The sequence below is a fragment of the Euprymna scolopes genome, chromosome 5, assembly GCF_053919585.1.
Source record: "Euprymna scolopes isolate OS-2025 chromosome 5, ASM5391958v1, whole genome shotgun sequence".
NCBI lineage: Eukaryota > Metazoa > Mollusca > Cephalopoda > Sepiida > Sepiolidae > Euprymna > Euprymna scolopes.
The window spans coordinates 6,177,488-6,201,487 of record NC_136486.1 but is presented as its reverse complement, the minus strand read 5'-3'; the positions used below and the strand labels follow the sequence as shown (position 1 = coordinate 6,201,487).

General features: G+C 32.3%; 1 protein-coding gene across 1 annotated transcript in view; it reads left to right on the top strand.

The window, feature by feature from the left end:
* LOC145276697 (uncharacterized) overlaps positions 1 to 24,000 on the top strand; it is a 1,014,367-nt gene that overhangs the window by 623,571 nt on the left and 366,796 nt on the right. Inside the window, exon 3 of the mRNA XM_080127889.1 lies at positions 14,742 to 14,907. Within this exon, the coding sequence (XP_079984015.1) occupies positions 14,742 to 14,907 (166 nt within the window). The remainder of the gene's footprint in view (positions 1 to 14,741; positions 14,908 to 24,000) is intronic.

Genomic DNA, 24,000 nt, shown 5'->3' with positions numbered 1-24,000 from the left:
GTTTTATGTGTTTTATTGTGAAACATTGTTTTAAGTGTTTTATTTTGAAACATTGTTTTATGTGTTTTTTGTGAAACATTGTTTTATGTGTTTTGTTGTGAAACGTTTTTATTTTGAAACATTGTTTTATGTGTTTTATTTTGAAACATTGTTTTATGCGTTTTGTTGTGAAACATTTTTTTATGTGTTTTATTGTGAAACATTGTTTTATGTGTTTTTGTGAAACATTGTTTTATGTGTTTTGTTGTGAAACATTGTTTAATGTGTTTTATTGTGAAACATTATGTGTTTTATTGTGAAACATTGTTTTATGTGTTTTATTGTGAAACATTGCTTTATGTGTTTTATTGTGAAACATTGTTTTATGTGTTTTATTGTGAACCATTGTTTTATTTGTTTTGTTGTGAAACATTGTTTGATGTGTTTTATTGTGAAACATTGTTTTATGTGTTTTATTGTGAAACAAGTTTGTACTGGAAGAAACATTATTTTCAAGCGATATATGTCTGATGAAAAGAAGAGTTTACTCTGCGAAAAAAAAAAATTACATTTTATAAATTTAGTTGAATTCGTTCGTAAAAACAAAAAACAGTCGTCAGCAAAACATTTTTACTGGCAACTTAAAAAGATAGTAAAGTGTAACCGAACGCATGAAACGAGCAATTTTAAAAGATACAATTGTTGTATAGAGAAAAGATTAGAAATAAAAATAAAGCTGAAACCAATTAAACAAAAATGTATTTCGTGTTTTTTTACAGGATCGCGTCGTTGCATACAATTCTCACGACATGTAAAGAAGATTAGTGGCTGCAACCATGCATTCGTTTTTGCGAACAAAATAAATATTTAAAGGAAATATAATATCAAAACAACGCTATTAAATTATTTATTTCTTCAATTTTATTAACAACTAATCCTAATGGTGCTTAGGAAACGGATAACTTCCATGAAATAATTCTAGAATCGTCATAAAATCGGGATATAAATTCGAGATTAAAATCTCACAACGATATATGTATTTCAACATATTCCCGGTTTTAATAAAATTATCAAGCGATCATCTTGAACTTCTTGTATTTGTTTAATGATTTAGACAACGAGTTTTGAACTGTGAAAATGTCTTACTGGAAATGTATTAGACTGGTTGATTTTGTGTAGAAGTAAACTTTTAATAAACGAGGGAATTTTTCTTAATAGATCGATGCCATAATAATCGTAATGATCAATAAATTGGGCGAACTAGTTAATTACGAGGGTTTTTTAAAAAGTAAAGCCTGCTATTTTTTAACTCAAAACGTTGAAGAACTACGAAGACGGGGGTGTTACCATTGAAACGATCAACCTTTTGTGTTCCAGAATTAAGTTGTCTGCATAGTTACGACGATTCTCAGTGCGCTTTTGCCACAAATTCAATCATGCATTTCAGCTAATGACGCACGTCCATGATAGCAGTTGTTTGCCCAGATTTTCACACCATGAATATCTGCAACAGAGCGATAAAGTTTTCAGGTCATGAATGCATAAGGTTAGTAATCATAATGTGATCCTCACTGATCCATTTGGTCGGAATAAAAAAATATGAAGGGTTACTTTTGAAACGTCCTTCGTACATGATCGTAGATCAACTGCAGTCTACTGTGTCAAAAAAAGAAAACGTTACATTATTTAGTTATAATATTCTTGACTTAATAAAATCTCATAGCATTAACTATTTTAAACACCATTTAATAATAAAGCAGAATTCTACATTAATGAAATTTATTAGAAAAATTATTCACATAATAAATATTTACTTCTATGAGTTGTACATTATTGTTGTGGTCTTGTAATGGTTCGAAAAACATAACTCGGCATTTAGTAGAAAATGAATGCATTGAACATGAAAATCACACACAATAAATAGAGTATGGTTATACATCAGTCCGATCAGTAAGTTATTGTATTTTTGAAAAAATTGCATTGTGAATAGTGATGGCTATGTAGAAAAATAAATTCTGGATGTAAAAGGTCGCTTGTTTTAATGGTACAGCTCCCGTCCTGGTAGCTTTCCAGCTTTTGAAGTTTAATAAAGGAGACTTTATTAATAAAACAACCATTGTATATTAGTACTCAAGTAATTGAGCACTTGGTATATATATATATATATATATATATATATATATATATATATATGTGTGTGTGTGTGTGTGTGTGTGTGTGTGTATATGTATATATATATGTATGTATGTATATATATATATATATATATATATATATATATATATATATGTATGTATACTAGCAGTTCAGTCAGGCTTTGCTCAGGCCCTATGTACTGGTCATAACTTTATGTGCATATGTATATATTTATTAAAAAGTTTGATTCATGTCCGGGTAACCTACATCTAAACTTTCAAGTGTTTAGGCCCATAATTGGCGGAGGAGTTTGGTTGAGTAAGCAAAGATTGACTCTTTCAACTTTGACATCTTGACAGACAGATTTTCGCCCAAAACCTGATTAAAAAGCTTGTTACATGTCTGAATACTTTTTATGTAAAATATCCGACTTTTGTTTTTTCAATTTCCTGATTCTTGTAGAGGAAATTGCTGAAGACGTGTTCATCAGTTGAACTCATTTAATAAAAATAGAATAAATAATAAAGCAACGAAATTCGATGATAGAACACTTTTTTTCCAATATATGGAAACAATAATGAAAGAGATATTTCGCCTTTTATTTTTCAATTCATTGTGGACATTTTTTTCTTTTTTTGTTTCCTTCTTTTTTTGAGCTATAACAAAGAACGGCGAAGACATCCGACGTCAGTTGTTGCACGGAGATCGTGTTTAAGTGTTTTAATAATCGTAGGGGAAAACTAGGCAAGCGTTGTACAGTTAATCGATTAACTATATCTACAATAGAAAACATCGGTTAATGAAAACATAATTTTGAAGCCAAATTATACAAGCACACGCATTTATGTATATACTAGCATGCTGACCGGCGTCGCCCGATCGTCAAATACGCTTAAATATGATATTCTAATTTATGCAAATTCATATTTATTATAGAGACAATTGTCTATTAATTATTATAGTATATTGTACCCAATATATAGTAGGTGCCGCTCGGCGTGGCCCGGTCCTAAAATACACTTAAATATGATATTGTAATTTATGCAGATTTCATTTTTTTTTATTAGAAAGCCAACGCTCGATTGTTCATTATGTTATGTCTAATATGTGGTAGTGATTTTAACGGTTTAGATACACACAAACACACGCACCCCCCCATATATATATATATATATATATATATATATATATATATATATATATATATAGCATCGAAAACAAAATATATAGCTCTCGAGCTTATCTGTTACCGTCTGAGCTACCTCCATATAAAAAAATAACGTTTTTAAAGATATAACTGTATCTATATGCATTCATAGAAATAACACGGTTTGTCGACTTACACCCGTTAAGTTAATTGTTTTCCATTTTGACACCGTGGCAGCCATTTTTACCATCTTAAAACCAAATCTAATCTGTTCCCATGTCCAAATCCCTTATATAACAAGTTTCAAGTCTGTGCAACAAACATTGACAGAGGAGTTTGGTAGCGACCGTTCCAAACATAGACAGACATACGAGGTCACATATATATATATATATATATGTGTGTCTGTGTTTATGTGTGTGTGTGTTTGTGATAATATATACTCCTAAGAATTAAGCTTTATACAAACGTTTTTATTTCATTTGTAGAAAAAGACATCATGCTAGTTATATGCGTGTCTATTTGTAGATATATGACTGCGTAATATTGAAATGCAGATCTATGCATTTTGATAAGTAAATATATCCGGCTTGTAATCCTTGTTGAAAATACTATAGTCAATATTTCTACGTGTAATATAAGCACATTTATATAGAAAATCAAAGAAAAGAAAAAGTTTTAAGAATTTTAGGAAGAGAACTTTGCAAACCAGAACTAAAAAAGACTGTTCATTATTTTAATATACCAGTTTGGGAAATAAAGTATTGCTTATAATTTAAGCCTGACAGAGAGACAGACTAACAGAGTCTGTTATGTGAATGCCTGGCCGTATCTCGAAATATATCAAAGTATTTTGGCAAGAAAACAAAAGCATTAAGTGGCACCACAGGAGAATTCAAACGATTAAACAAACCATACAGATCATTAAATTACACATTTTATTAACCCCGAATGCGACGGACGTCAATTCAGCTGGTTTTCCATGTGTTTTTTTTTATACAAGTAAATATTATGTTGCCTTTTTGAGATGAGAGTTGATAATGTGTATTATTTGTATATTATCTGGAATGCTATTTCCATACCGTTCTGGCTTAAGTAATCTCCGACATTCTTCAGATGCGTTTTGCCGGAAATTTATGTGGAACTCTCTACAGATATCTCTGCCCGGTTAGGATTAAAGATTTTCTCACTTCTTTGTCACTTAAACATAGAAACACGATCCAAACATCTATTTGTACTTACATGTGCGGAGGGTGCACGTATGTTTGTATGGTTTTGCACAGGTGTTAAAACATATGTATCCATCTATATAAACACATGGACATATATATGTGTGTATGTATAGAGGTATACAACTTCTTCTTACTATGATTATACTTTATGGTGTTTTAAAATAGACAGGCTTTTGGAAAAATCGCCTTCGTTCTTTTATATATGGCTAGCTGGGCTATCCGACGTTGCTCGGGACCATATAAACAATGAGAAAATTGAAGTTGATTTTGATTATAATTGTTATTCTTTGAAGAGAGGAATTTTTAATGTGTATGTAACATTTGCTATTTCGAGCAAAACGATATTTTATCTACCATAGGACGGCTATTACATATATGAAATAATGTACCTTCCCAAGGACAGGTAATTTACAGAATGTATATGAAATAATTTTACCTTTTGGGACGGATAATTTAAAACACATATTTAAAATACGTTTACTTACCTTCGGACGGGTAATTTATATACATATATGAAACAATTTGACATACTCTCGACAGGTATTGTACAACATACATGAAACAATTTCTCTTTCCACCAAGATACCATGATTTTAAGAAAATTAAAATCATTTTTAGAAGATGGGTCATTAGGATTTCCAAATGAATACATATATACATTGTGTTGGTTAATGAGTTCGCAACCCTTGCTTCACTATAACTTTCAAAATTACTGCGTTTCTTTCCTCCCTCACTATCGGCACTATTATTGCAAGAAAAATTGTCCTTTTTGTAAGATGTCTTAGCAGGATTTTAAAATTAATGCATGAATACATTGACAAAGTTAAGTGATTAGACAACCCTTGCTTCATTATCAAATTCTACATTATTCTGTTTCATTTTTTCCCCACTACCGACAGTCAAAACTTTTTCGAAAAAAAGACGTCATCTTCAGAAGATTACTCAGCCGGATTTACAAACAAATAAACAAATATGTTAGGAAGTTTGTGATTAGACAACCCTTGCTTCACTATAAAATTCCACATGACTGTGTTCTTTCCCTCCCTACTTCTGAAAGCATCATTTTAAGTGAAATGATATTTCTTGACCATAACTCAGCAGGTTTTCCAAATAATTACATAAATGCATTGATGCGAATGATCATTAGGCAACTTTTACTTTACCACAATTTTCAATATAAATATAGTTCTCCCAACTTTACTACCACAACCGCCAACAACACATTAGTAAGAGAAACGATGTCATTTCCGAATATTATTCTATAGTTATTTCATTTTTTTTAAAGAAGATTAATAAATTTCTGTTGACACGGCCCCATTATGTATTTTAAACATTAAAGATAGTAAGTTATTACTGCTTAAGCCTGGGAATATATCTTGCACAGGTATTATCTGTGTAGTTGCTATATAAACATCTGTAGTGGAATGGGGACAAAAATGGATGGAAACGTCCAATGCTGTCAAGACTAAACTTGTTTTCTTTAATAATTACAACGAACCTTCTTAACCACTAATATCTATGTATAATGATACATTATAGTACTGAAAGTACTTCGTTCAAAGTCCTGTGTTAGCGTTCACAGAGAACATGAGTTGGAACAGATACATTTATTTGTCTCTGGCATTTACTGGCATTCAGCTATTCAACGAAACACGTTTAAGGCGTACTATAAGGAGAATTCAGATTAATCTAATAAAATTAATTAAAAACTTATGAGGGAATTCATTATATCTTTTGCTTTTTAGAATGATAACTGATATATATATATATATATATATATATATATATATGTATATATATATATATATATATATATTGGTATTTATATATTTGTATTGATATAGACAAATCTTCGTTAGATTCACGTTTCTTTCTTGAATACGTATAACTTGATATATATATGTATATGTATACACACACAAACATATATATGTGTGTGTGTGTGTGTGTGTGTGTGTGTGTGTGTGTGTGTGTGTGTGTGTGTGTGTATACCAGGTGCATTCAATTAGTTTCCAGACTTTTTTGTGCAGGCACTTAAAATTGATGTAGAATTTTAAAAATTTAGTAAGTTATTGCTATACATCTTATGAGATGTCTGACCGATTTTTTCGATGTCAAATTCCAGTGAACAGCTACAGTAGTAATTGGAATACACTCTAGCAAAGCCTGATCTTCACAACTGGTGAATTTCAAAAATGCAATCTTGACATGATGGCAATTTAGAAAAACGATATGCAATAAAATTATGTCTTAAACTTAGAAAAATGCTGCAATAACGTATGCAACGCTTCAGACTGCCTTAAGGACATCTAGCATGAATAGAGTATCAGTTTTTGAGTGGCATAAGAGATTCAAGGAAAGCAGTGAGATAAGTGCGGGTGGAGTAAGAAAAACCAGAGTTGATTGGCTAAATAAAGAATTCCATGCATAAGAACCGTTGTGTGTCTATGAGAACAATAAGTGAAAGGTTTGATGTCAATGTGGGAACTGCACGCAATTATTTGCGTGAAACTGAAGAGGCGGAAGATTTGCGTAAAGTTTGTCCCAAAGGTGCTCAGAAATAAAGTCATCTCCAAAATATCCGTCAAGACAGTTCCTCGCCCTCCCTATAATCTAGCCTTTGCTTCCTGTGATTTTGATTATTCCCTAAGGTAAATGAAAACCTTAGAGGCTTTCGTTATAAGAAAATGGGAGGAGAGGTAAAAGAGGCATTAAGAGGTTCTTGACATTCTCGCAGATAGGGGTTCCAGAAGTTATATACAACGGTACAAGAATGCATTGCAGTCGGAAAAGATTACTTTACAAATGGACTAGAGCTTCTTGTGTGTACTATCAATAAAAGTTTCTATACAAACACAGCCTGGAAACTTATTTAACGTACCCCGTATACATACTATAATATTCGATAAGATGGGTAAAATTTATTAGCTAAACATATTTTAGCATCACCTCCACAAATATTAATATATGTATAAAATAATACTAAAATTATGTCTTAAATATTCTTCCAATATATACCTCTCACTCACTTTTTCTCTCTCTCTTTATATACATATATACATATATATATAAAGCTGAATGCGTGTGTATGTGTGTGTGTGTGTGTGTGTGTGTGTGTGTGTGTGTGTGTGTGGTCACGAATAGGCTCTAACGAATGGTTGACTATTTTAAAAAACTGATTACATATAATGATAGAAAATGTATCGAGACACAGGAATGGGTATTTTGATCTGGCTGAATGGTGGTTCATTAAAATTGTGGGGTTTGCGTTCGCGCCTGGTCCACAAAGTATGGAAATAAAAAAATTAGAAATTTAAAAAAAACGTTTACAAGTGTTTTTGATATAGATGTACATAAGAATACTTTGATAACTATGTTTTAACTTAAATAGGGATGGTACAATAAAATTGTGGGGTCTGCGTTCGCGCCTGGCCTCTATAGAATGGAAATAGGCACGCACTTTAATAAGGACTTTTCATATCTATCTGCGTAAGTATACTTTGACAATTATATATCAGTTTGAAGAAATATGGTATAATAAAATTATGGGGTGTTCGCAACTGACCTCCATAGAATGGAAATATGTCACAAAGTTTAACAAGGTTTTTAATATAGATGCACAGAATATTGTGATAAGTGTTTTAGTGTGAACAGATGTGGTATAATAAATTATGGGGCTTATCAATTTTATTTTTACTTTCATCATATTTTGCTTGGGTTTTGATACCCTCAAATTCGAAGCTATCTCTTTACAACCCTTCCTTTTCATAAATAGGGATAGTATAATAAAATTGTGGGGTCTGCGTTCGCACCTGTACTCCATGAAAATATGGCACAAACTTTAACAAAGACTTTTCATATCTATTTGCGTAAGTATACTTTGACAATTATGTTTCAGTTTGAAGAAATATGGTATAATAAAATTATTGGGTGTTCGTTCGCGCCTGACCTCCATAGAATGTAATTATGTCACAAAGTTTAACAAGGTTTTTTAAAAGGGGTGAGGGTTCACAATAACACCTTAACTTTAATCTTAATTCACGTTAGCTTTTATTTATTTATTTTTAGTTGAATCATATTGTGTCGAATAAATTCACCTCATAAATTCACGTTCTTATTAAAGTGAAAGCCAAAAAAAAAAGGGCGGAACTTTAGACAATTCTCGACACAAATTTCGCATAACTTTGTTTTTTCCTTCTCCACTTGCACGTGGCACTCTTTCGAAAATAGATAAATAGATAAATAATAGAAAATAAGATCGTTCCTTGTAATCGTGTCAAAAGAAGGAAAAAATCCTGCTCACGTGATTACGTGTCTTTTTAAAAACATTTGCATAATCTTTTTTTTTATTTATATATCTGTTTAAGCTTTTTTGTCAGTGTACTAGAAGGAATTCAGTTGATTACAATCCTTTCTATGTGTTTTTATATTACAATAGTACAGCCCTGAATCCGACGGCGCAATACTACACCGTTCAATACTGTAAAACTGAAACGAAGCTGTTCTGCTTGAAAAGGGCGCCATTTTCTTCTTATTCATATTTATATTGATTCTTTGCTTTAAAAAACCAAAGTAATTACGTGTTTACTTCTTTATTATCCCATTTTGCTGTTTCGGATTATTTTACTAAAGTAAGTAAAGCTTCATTATTTTTCAAAACTGTTTTTGTTTCTTTGTTTTTCGATATTTCGACGATATTATTTAGTAAGAGTGTTAAGCAGAAAAGCCAACAAACGACTACCCGAAAAAATAAATATACAAGAAATAAATGTTACCATAGTCAATAAAAGTTCAGTTCATGCTTTTTTTTATTTTGAAATAATTTTTAATGCTCTTTACTTGAAATAATTTCAACGAACCGAAATTAAAACAAAATTAGGCGATAACTACTACACATGCCATAATCGAATATTCTTCAAGCACAAAATAACGGAAAACATTAAAATATGTTTATATATATTCCTTACGTTGACGGAATTCTCTTAAATTGTCAACACAGAATGCTAATGTGCCCCTCCTTCAAATTGAAAACGGAGCTCTCCATTTCAAAGTCGCTGCCATTTTGATTTTTTTAAAACGGAAGGTGAATTCAAAAAAGATTTTTTTTTTTTTTTTTTTTTACAAACTACTTAAAAATACAAACCAATGAACTTTTCTACCATAAAAGTAACTTTTATTGACTATGGTAACATTTATTTCTTGTATATTTATATTATTATATATATAATATTTTCTCTTTGTAAGGAAACATCATTTTGTTGGTCACTCTTGGCTACGAATGGAAACAAATTTAATATAAAAAATATATTTTCGCGAAAATTTTCTTTACTTTCATCATATTTTGCTTAGGGTAAAATGTTTGAGTATCAAAACCTATCTCTTTACAACCCCCTCCTTTTCATAACCTATCATACTTTCATCAAACACAGTCCATTTTCTGTAGGCTGTTTTTGAACCCAATCAACGACGGGTACTTCTGCTAGTATATGTATATATATGTGTGTGTGTGTATTTATGCGTACATGTGTGTATACATGTATATATATATACATTATATATATATATATGTATATATATATACGTGGGGCGTGCAATAAGTAATGCCCCTGGTCCACTTCCCATAGCAGTAGACCAACGAAACTTGGCAGTGTTATTAGTCTTTCTCGACATAGGAACCACATAGAGTTATGCATTTCTCCCATCGTTTCATACAGCTCTGGAGACCGTTTTTGTAGAAACCCCCAGCTTGGTCCTCCAACCACGACGTGACTTCAGAAATCAAGGCTGCATTATCTGGGAAACGCTTTCCTTTCAAAAACAACTTCATGGCTGGAAAGAGATGAAAGACAGAGGGTGCAAGGTCAGGAGAGTTGGGAGGATGGGGAAGGATTTCATAATCACACGCCCGTGCTTTTGGTCTGGCGACATACGAGTTGTGGACCGGAGCCTTGTCTTGCAGGAGGAGGGTACCTTTGCTGATCTTGCCCCGCCTCTTGATTTTGATAGCTTTCCTTAATTTCCGGAAAAGTGAAGCATAATAGGTTCCTGTAATTGTGGCACCCTTTGTCAGGAAATCTGTCATCAATACTCCGTCCTGATCCCAGAAGACTGTGACCATGACCTTGCCGGCGGAGGGCTGCACCCTTGCCTCCTTTGGTGGTGGTTAGTTTAAGGGCTTCCACTGCATTGCCTGGGCTTTGGTCGCTGGATCATAGAGATGGACCCAGGTTTCATCCTGTGTAATCGGTCTTTTGAAAAACTTTGACTCATCTTCTTGGCACATCTCCGAATTCATCCTTAAGCACTCGACGCGTTCTCGCTTCTGGAATGGTGTGAGCAACCTGGAAATCCATTTGGCAGACCCTTTATGCATATGCAAATGGTCATGAAAGTTAGTTTCCACAGACCCTGTACTAATCTTGACATCTTGGGCTATTTGGCGAATAGTAATGCGCCGATCTTCCAAAATGGCAGCTTGAACTTGCCGGACAGATGGCTCATCAATGGCAGAAGGGTAGCAACCAGGTATGGGAGCTGTTACCACAGACTTCCGGCCATGTTTGAATTCACGATGCCAGCGTTTTACAAGCTCATATAGTGGGGCAATATCACCATAAGTCTCTTTCATTTCATCAAAAGTCTACTGTGGTGTGCGTCCTTTCAAATACAAAAACCGAATCACTGCTCGACATTCAACAGGCTCCATTTCACACCTGATTCAGTTCAAACACCTGTAAAACAGAAACCCCAATTAGTTCAGAGCTGTAATTTTCCACGTAACCCGCAGAGATATAAATCATTGCATATGCAAAATTTCAGCTAGATAAGACAACTAAAAGTGGGTCAGGTGCATTACTTCTTGCACGCCCCTCGTATATGTGCGTATCTGTATTTATGTATATGTGTGTCGGTATTAATATATATATATATATGTATGTATGTGTGTATTTGTGTGTATGCATGTGTGTGTTGTGTATGCCTAATAAGTGTATATATGTATGCGTGCGTGTGTGTATGCATATGCGTGTGGTGCGCGTCTGTGTTTAATAAATGTATATATATATATATATATATATATATATATATATATATATATATATGCGTGTCTGTATTTAAGTATATGTGTGTCGGTATAAATATATACATATATATATATGTATGTGTGTGTGCATGTGTGTATATATATATATATATATATATATAATGTATTCCTATACATGTGTGCGTATCTGTATTTATACATGTGTATGTGTCTGTATTTATGTATTCATGTGTGTGTGAAAGAAAGAAATAGAGACAGAGAAAGTTTTCCCTATGCAAATTTGCCTGATGTCTATCTGCTATGAAACACAGGTTCATTCAATGCGAGATTTCATAACCTTCCCGCCAAGCGAGACAATCAGTCTCCATATTGTTTGCTCTTTGGGACCTCCGAACGATAATCCGATTGGATATCATTGATTCTCTTTCATTCCACCGAACTTAAATGGCAATAATAACTCTGTAAAAAGCCCAGATTATTTACCATCTAGTTGACCGGGGGGGGGGAGAATGCTTTATTCCTGCCATTTATATATCGATTTATATTGGCGTTGAGACGAGGCTTTTAAACAATTGCAACTTCCATAGTTAGTAACAGGACAAACATCAATGAGTGGGTGTCATGTAGCTGTAAAAGCGATTCTCCAAAAAAAATGCACATGGAAGTGTGCAGTTGGCTTAAGGCATAATGACACACAATGGAATCGGAGCACGGCTTTCTTATAATAATATGCATTCCGGTTATTTATGATGTGCCGCCGTCAGAGCAAAGGCATGAACATTCAAATTTCCTTTCTGTTATGATCTGGTTTGTTTTATTTTGGCTTTGTTTGATGGCCACCATATTTATTTACGTTATTTAATACCGAGGTACAATATAGATTTGGGTACATTTACAGACACGGTTTCAATAAAAACATTGTTATCTAGATAGCATCTTTAAGATTGGCAAAGGATGTTTATTATTCTGCATTTTCACTTAATGATTTAATAAACAAAAAATATTGTGCAAAATTGAATTTAACTAGAAAATCCTATATCACAGTCAGTAAAATGCACAAACGCACATATTGGAACTGGTTAATTGTATATAGTTAATTGAACACAAATTGTTATTTTACTCACAGATAAAGAGCAAATTGTAATTGTATACCGTTCGTGACTCTATTAGTGTGTAAATAGCTGAAGGAAAGCTACACGGACGGTTTCTTAATCTGAAATATCTCCAACTCATTCATTAAGTCGATAACCGAATATTCTTTTTGAGATTTAAAAAAAGATATTTCAAAGTCTTAATTGTTCTTATACCAGACAAAGCTGATTCGAACGTTAGATGCTTAGAATAAATTAATTGATTGTGTTGAGATGAAGGATCAACAGATGATTTTTGGATGAGTAATAAACCAGGCGTGATCACAATTGCTCATGAATGAATGTATTTACACGTGCACGTCAGCCTGGTGAAATGATGAGATTACCACTTATCCAATCTGTGACTTTGCTTTGTTGATAAAGATCACTGTCCACAACTCCATGAACCAATTGACCGACGTTGCGGCAATAAAGAATTTCCAAGTCAGGGCACCACCCTGTCGCTCATTCGTACACGTTGCTGATGTTGTTCGCTTAGTTAACCTCCGTGACCGTTTATATGACTTCCTTATCTATCTATCTATCTATCTATCTCTCTCTCTCTATATATATATATGTATATATATACACGTGTAAGCATGTAAAAATATAGGTATGTATGTATGTATATATACATATATATATAAAAATATAGACATGTATGTATATATACATATACACACGTGTAAGCATATATATATATATATATATATATATATATATACACGTGTAAGCATATATATATATATATATATATACACACATGTAAGCATGTAAAAATATAGATATGTATGTATATGTGTATGCAGTTAATAACGTGAAGTATCAACAATATATTTTGAAACGTTACGTCTTTTCTCAGATGCAATATCATTTATAGTGGGTGAAGGGTTTTAGCATATGACGCTTCAAGAATTTTTCATTTTTTAATATTATTTTCATGTTGTATAAAACATGAGGATAATATTAAAAAATTAAAAATCCTTGAAGCGTCATATATTAGAACCCTGCAACCTACTATAAATGATATCGCATTCGAGAAAAGCAGTAACGTTCTAAACATGTCTTGCGTAGTTTGTAGTGGACGGACTTTGTTCACAGTGTCCACGAACTTGCTGATTTTAATACTCGAATTTTTAATCGATCTATATTTTTATCGATCTATATTTTTAATCGATCTATATTTTTAATCGATTTTTCATCGACTCTATATATCATCAATTAAGGGTGTTTATTGTATACTTTAGTTTTCACTTTTAATTTTAATTTTCGCTCCGTCACACTTTTAATTCAACACCTGAAGATGATTCGTGAACGAATCGAAAGCGGTCGTGACAGCAACAATTATGGAACTTTTATTAATATTTTTAATTTTGAAATAACAAGATTATACGAAAAATCGAAAATTAAAAAAAAAAAAGAATCATAAAGCAAAGTGTCTCCGTTGCATTTATATTTGGTTAAATGAAAAAAATTCACACACATATATATATATATATATATATATATATATATATATATATATATATATATATATATATATATATACTAGTGTATATTACCGCGTGTATGATGAGAGAAGAAGAACGGATATGTTCTAAAGGGGGACTAATAAGTTACAGAAAGAGGATTTCGATTGGGAGTTCCAGTGAAGTGTTAAAGAGGTGCTAAGGCGCCAAATTCTTGACCAATGACATAGATAAGCATCTAAGTATTAAGAACTGAAAGACAATGAAAGAATGGGGTCTGTCTATTTTTCTTAACCAGTGTCAACTGTTTTTGTATAGCAGCCTTTTTGTATGTTCTTCCCTTTCTTTTCATTATTATGAATGGTCAATGAGAAAAAAATGTTTAAAAAAAGAAATATAACATTTGGCCCTGAATGAAGATTAGGTCTGATGATGCTACGTTTTTAAAATGGTTGCAGCAGAAGTATGTATGCACATATGTAGCTAATATTGTTTGTGTAAATAAATATACTATATACAACTGTACATATAAGTAAAACAGTTTTTTTATGTTTATTTTATTGCAATTTAAAAACAATTGAAATAAATGATTGTGTTTCTTTATAGGCGCTAAGAGGTGCTCCTTATGGCGAAGGTACTGGACAGATCTTGATGGATAATATGCTGTGTAGTGGCTTTGAAACGTCTCTTAATGACTGCCCACACAATGGTTGGAAGAACCACAATTGTTACCACAACGAAGATGCCGCCGTCCAATGTTTTAATACGTCAGGTAAGACATCACACTTTTACTATTAATGATATTAGTATTTCCGCCTTGGATTCAAAATAGTTTTAAAATAATATAATTTGCACTGACAGAAATACACACACACGCGCGCGCGCGTACACACACACACACAAAAATACACACATACATATATATATATATATATATATATAAAGTGAACGTGTCTGTGTGTGACTCTGTGTGTGTCTTTGAGTGTACATTTTCCAACGCAATAACACTGTCAATTTTAAATCTACAGACGCGAAATTTGATATGCAGGGTACTGAGATTTGGGAAAATCTTTGTAATCCGTTTTCGGCCAGAAATGTGGCTGTTAAGGGGTCAAAGTTCAACGATTTGACCTTTGAGAACTCTACCAAACTCCTTAGGTCTAAACACTTGAAATTTAGATATAGGTTCCTTGGACATGGATCTAACTTAATAATTTGATTTGAGCGCAAAACAATAAATGTTAAAGAGTTATAATAGGGGTCAAAGTTTTTAAAAAAACTTGTGACCTCTGCGGTCTCTAACAATTTCTGGTCTAAACATTTGAAATATTACATAAAATGTATTCAGCGATAGGAAATCATTTTAATCGGTTTGGGTCCAAAATATTTAGTTACCAATATATAAATGTATGTATCTATGTTTGCAGGTCTTCCTAAAACTTTCAACAGAATCGATGGATTTTACCATGATTAGTATCGTTTTGAAGGCGACCCTTCAGACGACAAATATCGAAAAATTAGCTTAAAACATTAATATCTTCACCTTCAACTGGGCATTTTCTACAGGGGGGTTGCTTTTTTCGCCGATATTTTTGAAAGTGATCCTCCCCTTTCGATTGTCTAGCCTTAATAACGTAAGTCACTTCCGGTTTGGTGGTAGTCGCAACAGAAAAGACGCCAGTTTTTTTCCGCTCTTTTCCTCCTTCGAGGTACGGGTTCGAGCCTGCCTTCATACTACCACTTTTTTTTGCTCAACATACACCTCCAAACACACGTAGGTGTGTGTGTGTGTTTGTGTGTGTGTGTTTGTGTGTGTGTGTGTGTCTGTGTTTGTGGCTGTGCATGTGTTCGCGTTCAACACCTCGACTAGATTTCTGTTATTGAAAGACCTCATTAATTTATGTATTTCTTAAAAATTTAATACGTAAAACCAGTTAGATTTCATTAATTATATTTGTTTATATATGTATATATACTAGCTGGAGATCCGGCGTTGCCCGGTCGTACAATATGCTTATACATAATATTTTAATTCATACAGAGTGCATATGCATTATTATAAAAGCAATCGTCTATTGATTATTATATATTATGAAGAAAAATTGGACAAATTCCTGCTAAATTTCCGATGCCAAAAACGATTCATTTAATTATCTTTTTCATTGGATTTTGTTTTAAGAGTAAAATTTCAACGGTTGTAATAATAAAATAATAAAAATAGCTTATTGGTTTAAAATCCTAGTAAAACTAAAATCTATGTATCACCCCCTCACGAGAGCATTTTTGCATGAGTTATTATGGTAATTGAGACAAAAATATCTTTAGAGATTTGAAAGAATCAGAATCAGAATCGGTAATTGTATCGGAATCGAGAAGTGTATCGGAATCGGAAAAAGATTAGAATCGTCCCATCACTAGTACACACACACACATACATGTATATATATATGTATATATACATGCACATATATATATATATATATATATATATATATATATCAAATGTAAGTTTTCCATGCCTCATTGACTTTAGCAAATATGGTGTGTACCATTATAGCTATTTGCTAATATTTTCTCCTCTGAAGAGATGGTAGACATCGAAACTCTATAGGATAAGGAATTAATATATTTCTAATGCAGTCTTTGCTTTATATAGAATAATAAAAATCTTTGATATGAAACTCAAACATTTCACGTCATAATTTTAAAAATTCATTGAATCACTAAAATTATATATATATATATATATATATATATATATATATATATATATATATATATATATATAGTAAACTCGTTTCGTATCCTGGAGCACTTTCAGTTGAATTAAAAAGTCTGTCAATTTAGCTCTTACGCGAAGATTGTCATATAATGACTAGATCACTCGGACTGACGTTAAAAACATTTAATGAAATAAATGTTTAAAATTCAACAACATCTCCCGCGGTTAATGGTAGCCGAATGAATATGGTGCTTGCTAATTGAGCCAGAGATGGCTTTTGTCGCCGGGTTCAGATCTATCGACCGGTGTTAATCGTGACACTCGGCACTGAAGATTCCCGAAAGGATGAAGCGCTAGTGTCTGTAGGTATTTAATAATTATTATAGTAAATAATGTTATATATAGATATGTGTGTGTGTGTGTGTTAAGACTTGTGTGACGTCTTGTATTAGAAATTTTGATTTTTTTAAATGTAACAGTATTTGCTGCCATAGAAAATCCAATATGTCATCCACTATGAATGACAGTTATTTAATTGCAAAAATTCCCACCTGCCCAAACTCCTTCTCTCCCCTAACACTGTATTCATAGCAATAACTGTGGTTTCTTCTATATAAAGGTTTTGATTTAGTAAAACTTGCATACCCTTCGCACATTTACCGCTTTCTATTGTCCATCTCACCTGCCTTTCATCGGGTGGCACGGAAATTGTCCGGCAAATTAAGATATTTTTTCTTGAGTGACACCTTTTTTTTTCACGTAGCAATGACAACTTCTCCACAGGTGAAGCCGATTTCCGTTTGTGTACACAGGTGTGAGTTATTGGATATGTTGAACGTAATGTGTGGTCGCGTAATGGTGCAAAAGTCATTTTATAAAGCATGAAATTAGATAGAATATCCTAGAAAGATAAATTGATTATAGACTTACAAAGTAGATTGCAGTATATATATATATATATATATATATATATATATATATATATATATATATATATGCACATGTGTAAATAATGTTTGTATAAATAATGTGTAAATAATGTTTGTATAAATAATGTGTAAATAATGTTTGTATAAATAAATACAATAGAGACAACTGTACGTATATATATATATATATATATATATATATATATATATATATATATATATATATATATATATATATATATGAAATAAAATGGAGGTGAAAGGGCCTGAATACTCAACGTTTCGCCCGATTTATGCAAGCATTTTAATCAGTTTTGGGACGAAAATTTGGCTGCCAAAAGGTCAAAGTTGAAAAGTTGACCTTTGCAGATTCTACAAAATTCCTCCGCCAATTTTGGGTCTAAAGCATTGAAATTTTAGATGTAGGTAACTTGAATGTATGTAAATCTTTTTATTTTGATTTGAGATCAAAATAATAAATATTAAGTGGTAAAAATTGGGGTAAAAAATTGTCATCTGCAGTCCTTTTGGTCTAAACATTTGAAATCTTACATAAAGTGTATACACATGTACGGCAAGCTATGAACAGTACATAGGGTCCAAGCAAAGCCGGGTTGAACGGCTAGTATTATTATAGAATCGTGATTTCAAAAGAAAAAATGCATGTAGGTGCCACCAGCTAGAATCGAAACTGTAGCATTCAAAGCTGGTGACGTTACCACTGTACCAACGTGACATCCAAACTGATAAACAATTAAAAATTAAAAATACACTAATATGAATGTATAAAATATTTAACGATGTTTTCTAATCTTGACCCATTTTTCATACCTTAAAAAATATTTTAACCAACTAAAGACCCATAAAAGAGCAGTTCGTAAAACATCCAATCATTTGAGGCTCCTAGCGATTTTTAGTTTTGTGCGGAGATAGAGTTTAAAAATATGAAGACAGAGAGACAGACATATAGCCGTTTATATATTAGATTTGCGGAGCGCTATACTCATATTCATAGTTGTTGCTTTTTCTCCACGTGGCGCAGTCGATAGAAGCTTTGAATCTCTACGGTTCCAGGTAAGCATTGTTCGAAGATAGCGGTTTCAATCCTATCCAAAGCAGGCCAAAGGTCTATTTTGCTAAAAACTTGGTAAAACGACAACATTTATGGAAGGTAGTAATGACTGGAGATACAGTTTACAAAACCCAACTTTCCTGTGCCGTTAGGGTTAATCATTTGAGACAGCCAGAGGATGAGTTGACCGAAACATGGTGAAACAACAACCATAAAGATGATGATAACAGTCCGCAAATAAATAAATAAATAAATTGCCTATCTCAAAGGATTCCAATAAAAAAATAACATAATAATTTACTTTTTTTTCAGTGCACGATTACATGTTTCTTTTGACGTGAGTTCCTATAAAAAATAAAAGAATAAAAAATAATAAAACATAGATTGTTTAGAATAATATCCCATCATGCAACACTGACATGTCAGATTGTATAGCCTAATCACAACCAGTAAAAAGAAATGGCTTCATTGCTGATGGAAACGTCGAGAAAATCTATGGGGAATCGCAGTCGGGAATATCGTGTCAAAACAAACGAAACATAAACGAGTTATAATACCGAACTTGTAATGCGCAGAATTTTTACAAAGTCTCCTTCGGCAAAAAAATCTGCAAAAAATATTAATTTACTAGAAAACCGCCCGTCGTTGGTCGATCGGAATATACGCTTAAGTATTCTATTTTAATTGACGCAGAGTTCGTATTTGTTATTAAAGCGCCAATATTTTATTGACTATTATACTGTACCCAATATATAATAGTGGCTCCCGGCGTGATCCAGTCATAAGCCTCGCTTAAATATATATTTAATTTATGCAGATTTCATGTTTATTATCATACATATGATTGCTTTTTAATTATTATATTGTATCCACTATAGTAATAATTTAAAGTAAAAAATATATGAGTTGGGTGCCATCAGCTAGAATCGGAAGCAATATATATATATATATATGTGTGTGTGTGTGTGTGTGTGTGTGTGTGTGTGTGTGTGTGTGTGTGTGTGTGTGTGTGTGTGTGACTACGTCATTTAATCGAATAAATTAATATAAGAAAGTATAAATTTATGCGTAAACTTTAAGTATTTACTTCAAGAGTGTTCAATACGTAGGTAGAGCTAGTTAGTAAGTTATAAAATATACATGGCAATTAAGCTACACAGAATATTCCGCGTTTCATCCAATCTAGGATTCATCAGGCTTTAAGCGTTGCTTTTTTATTCATCAGGATTTTAGCGTTGCTCTTTTAGACTTTGGTCTTTTACTCTCTCTCTCTCTCTCTCTCTCTCTCTCTCTCTCTCTCTCTCTCTCTCTCTCTCTCTCTCTTTAAGTCTGATGAATCCTAGCGTGGATGAAACGCGGAATATATATGGAGAGAGAGAAAGAGAGAGAGAAAGAAAGAAAATATTAACAATTGTAAAATTATTAACCTTCTTCGTAGGGAGAGACATAACAAAATCAATTATGTGTACGATCGTTTCGAAACGATATCCATTTATTCACTTAATATTTACAGATAAAATTTAGAGGAAAATATTTTTAGATATCGTCTCCTCATTAGCACAAACTGGGGGGGGGCTCAGGAAAGACACCAAATTTAAACAATTATATTGCATGTTATATCATTACATTATACTCATTTACATTAAATATCATTGAAAATACATCTAATATGTATCACATAAACAACAAAAAAACGATTTTAACTCTACTTTAACTTTTTCTTTTTATTGCTATACAGTTTTATTTTTTTTAATAATGTCTAGGTCTACCAGCCCTTCAAAAACGCTAATTTAAATGTGGTGTCTTTTCGAATCTTACCCCCCCCCCTCCCGGATTTGTGGTGACGAGTAGATATATCGATATTTTAGTTGTAAATATAAAGTGAATTATCGGATATCGTTTCCGAAACGATCGTACATGTTATTTGGATTGTGTTATGTTTCTCCCAATCAAACAGATTAATAATTTCACAATTGTTAATTATTCATCCTTTCTATTAATATAGCTCTAGATAATTACACCTATCGAATTCATCATATATCTGCAATACTCCAAGCTCAGCACTTTTAAAATATTAATACATTTAACTGAGGCGTTGCTTTTTTAGACTTTGGTCTTTTACTCTCTCTCTCTCTCTCTCTCTCTATATATATATATATATATATATATATATATATATATATATATATATATATATTATAACAGGGAAACTTACCGTTGTCTGAGATTGAATAAGGATCAACAAATGGCCCACATCCCCATACTCTTAATGTCATTGAAATCGATGAAAGTGTACATTCTTTAATCAAATCGATTGATTACTTGTTCTTGTTTATTAACCCACCACAGTAAATTGGGTAAAAACTGCACATGCACCCCCCCCATCCGCAGTGACTTAGTCCACAACACAGTGTAGTTTACGTTTTACTGGGGACGACGCACTATTGATTTTATAAAATTATCTATAAATAATAGCTTCACTTAAAGCTGAATATGCAAAAGTCAATTAGCATGGTTCAATGTTGCTCTGAAAAGAAACATTCATTTTTAAACGTGCAGACTTATTGAAGAACCAAATATTGATTTTATGAAGTTATTTTTATATAATCACTTGAATTAAAGCTAAATGTACAAAAATCAAGTGATTCAATTGTGCTCTAAAAAGTAATATTTATTTTGAACAAACAATTGTCTTATAAAAAAACCTACTGTTGATTAATGCACCTGCTATATCTGCTTGTGCGGTGATAAAACTTCTCGAGTGCATTTGTGATGTTAGGTTGTATAAAAGTGTTAACTTAAGTTAACATTGGACTTTCTTCTTAAATCAGGATTTTTTTTATTGATAGTCTATATATATTAGATGCATTCGGACACAAAATCTTTAAAAAACACTCCCAGACACATCAAGTATACTTACGTAAAATTTTCACAATGATCTGCCCAACCTTCTTCCTAGTTCACAGAGAACAAACACACGCGCGCAAACAAGCAAAGTTCCTTTTCTTTTATAGTAGAGAATTTGCTCTGTCGTAAAATACGCTTTAATTATATGTTTAGTTCATGCAGCTTTCCTATTTATTATAGTATATTGATTATTTTATTGTATATCAAATCTAAAACAATTCGCGCAGCAACCGTTTGAGCTATATTCAGATGGATAAGAAATAGTTAAAAATGAGCAGACTTTAATGTATGAATGTATATTTGTGCATGCGTAGAACACTTTAACTTAACTTACGCCTGACCAGTTCCACTGTTTTTTTTTCTTTTTTTTTTCAATTTTGATGTCTTCACAGTTAATTTTACTGGTTAAAGACCGAATCGAATTTGTTCCACAGGTCTAAATCCTCTATATATCAAGTTTTAAATCTGGAGACTAGGGATTGACATTTTGTAAAGACCTTTTTTAGACAGACTTTCATGGTCAATATATATATATATATATATATATATATATATATATATATATATATATATATATATATATATATATATATATATATATATAATTTGAGGTTGTTATTTTCCAGAGGTAAGGTAACCAGTGAAATATAATGAGGTTTATACAACAGTGTTCAATACATTTTCAATTTGTTTTTACATAAGCAATAATGTGCTGCTACACAGTCATGAGCATGTTTCGGTCTTCTAGCATTTATTCATTAGAGACCTCTTTAGGCAACAACGCTTATATTCAAAAGTAGAATTCTTAATGAAAAAAGAAACTCAATTTTTAGCAAAAGAAGGTTTTTAGTAAAAAGGGATCAGGGGGTGAAGTTCAGCTGTGCGGAAAACTAGTTTGATTAGGTGTGGATTTATTTATTTATATCTTTTATGTTGGGGTTAGAGAATGGAGTAGGTAGGGTTGGGGTTGAGTAGTTAAGTTATCTTCAACAAGTGTTTGATTTTTCTGCTTGCTGCCCTCTGTCAGTCTAAGTATATGAGCTTGTGTATTTTAATTCCTTTTTATTATTTTATTCTTAGTAGTTTAATGTCTTTTGCGAAAAGGTTAAGATTCACCCGGATCTATTGACCATTTCTTGGACTCTTAAGAATCGGTTAAGGAAGGAGGAAGCGAAATGGGAGTAGGAGACGTAAGACAGGGAAAGAGGGGAAAAGACAAACGGAGGATGGGAGAAGAGGAATGAGAAGGAGATGGAGAAGAAGGAAAGATGAAAAAAGAAGAAGAGGGAAGATAGAAGAAAAAGGGAAGGGGGAGAGGTGGTTCAAAATTTGTTTGATATATTTGTCTTCTCTCGCTTTACCACAACCTGTTATTCTGGACCACCTTTAATATTGTTTACCGTTACATTTGTTTGTTTTATGTTTGTTTATTTATCAGTATATTTATAAATTTGCTATTTATAGTCTTAAACGTTTGGTAATAAGGGTAATTGCAAACTCAGAAGGTATATCTTTACTAAACCTTTAATGATCAAATGCAATCATTTGTTATGACAGCGATAATAATTATTTAAAAATGGAGGGTGATTGAGAATTATTTTGAGTGATGATATTACTTTACTGAAGGTTATATCGATTATTTGTAAATAGTAATATCCCACGGATCTTGTGCACGTACAAAACTAGATATACACACGTATCCATATATCAATACGTTACAGATCTCCCTGGAGTAGATGCGCATAGGAATTATATAGAGTTATTTTAACGTCTATGTCATATACCGTCATGCCTCATTAATAATTTACATTTCGTCCATACTGAAATGGTCAAGAGATCCGGGTGAATCTTAACCTTTTCGCAAAAGACATTAAAATATTAAGAATAAAATAATGAAAAAGAATAAAAATATACTAGCTCATGTAGGTTTTAGACTGACATATGGCAGCGAGCAGACAAAGCAAAAACTTGTTGAAGATAACATCTATATCCGCTTTGCCCCCCCCCCCCGCCCAACTTAACTTCTCAATCCTCAAACCTACCTACTTCATTCCCTAACCCCAATAAAAATAAATAAACAAATAAATAAATATAAATAGATAAATCCGCACCCAATCAACCTTATTCTCCGCACAGCTGACCTTCCCACCCTGACCATTTTTACTAAAAATCTTCTTTTTCTGAAAGTTGATTTTCGTTTTTCATTAAGAATTCCGCTTTTGAATATAAGCGTTG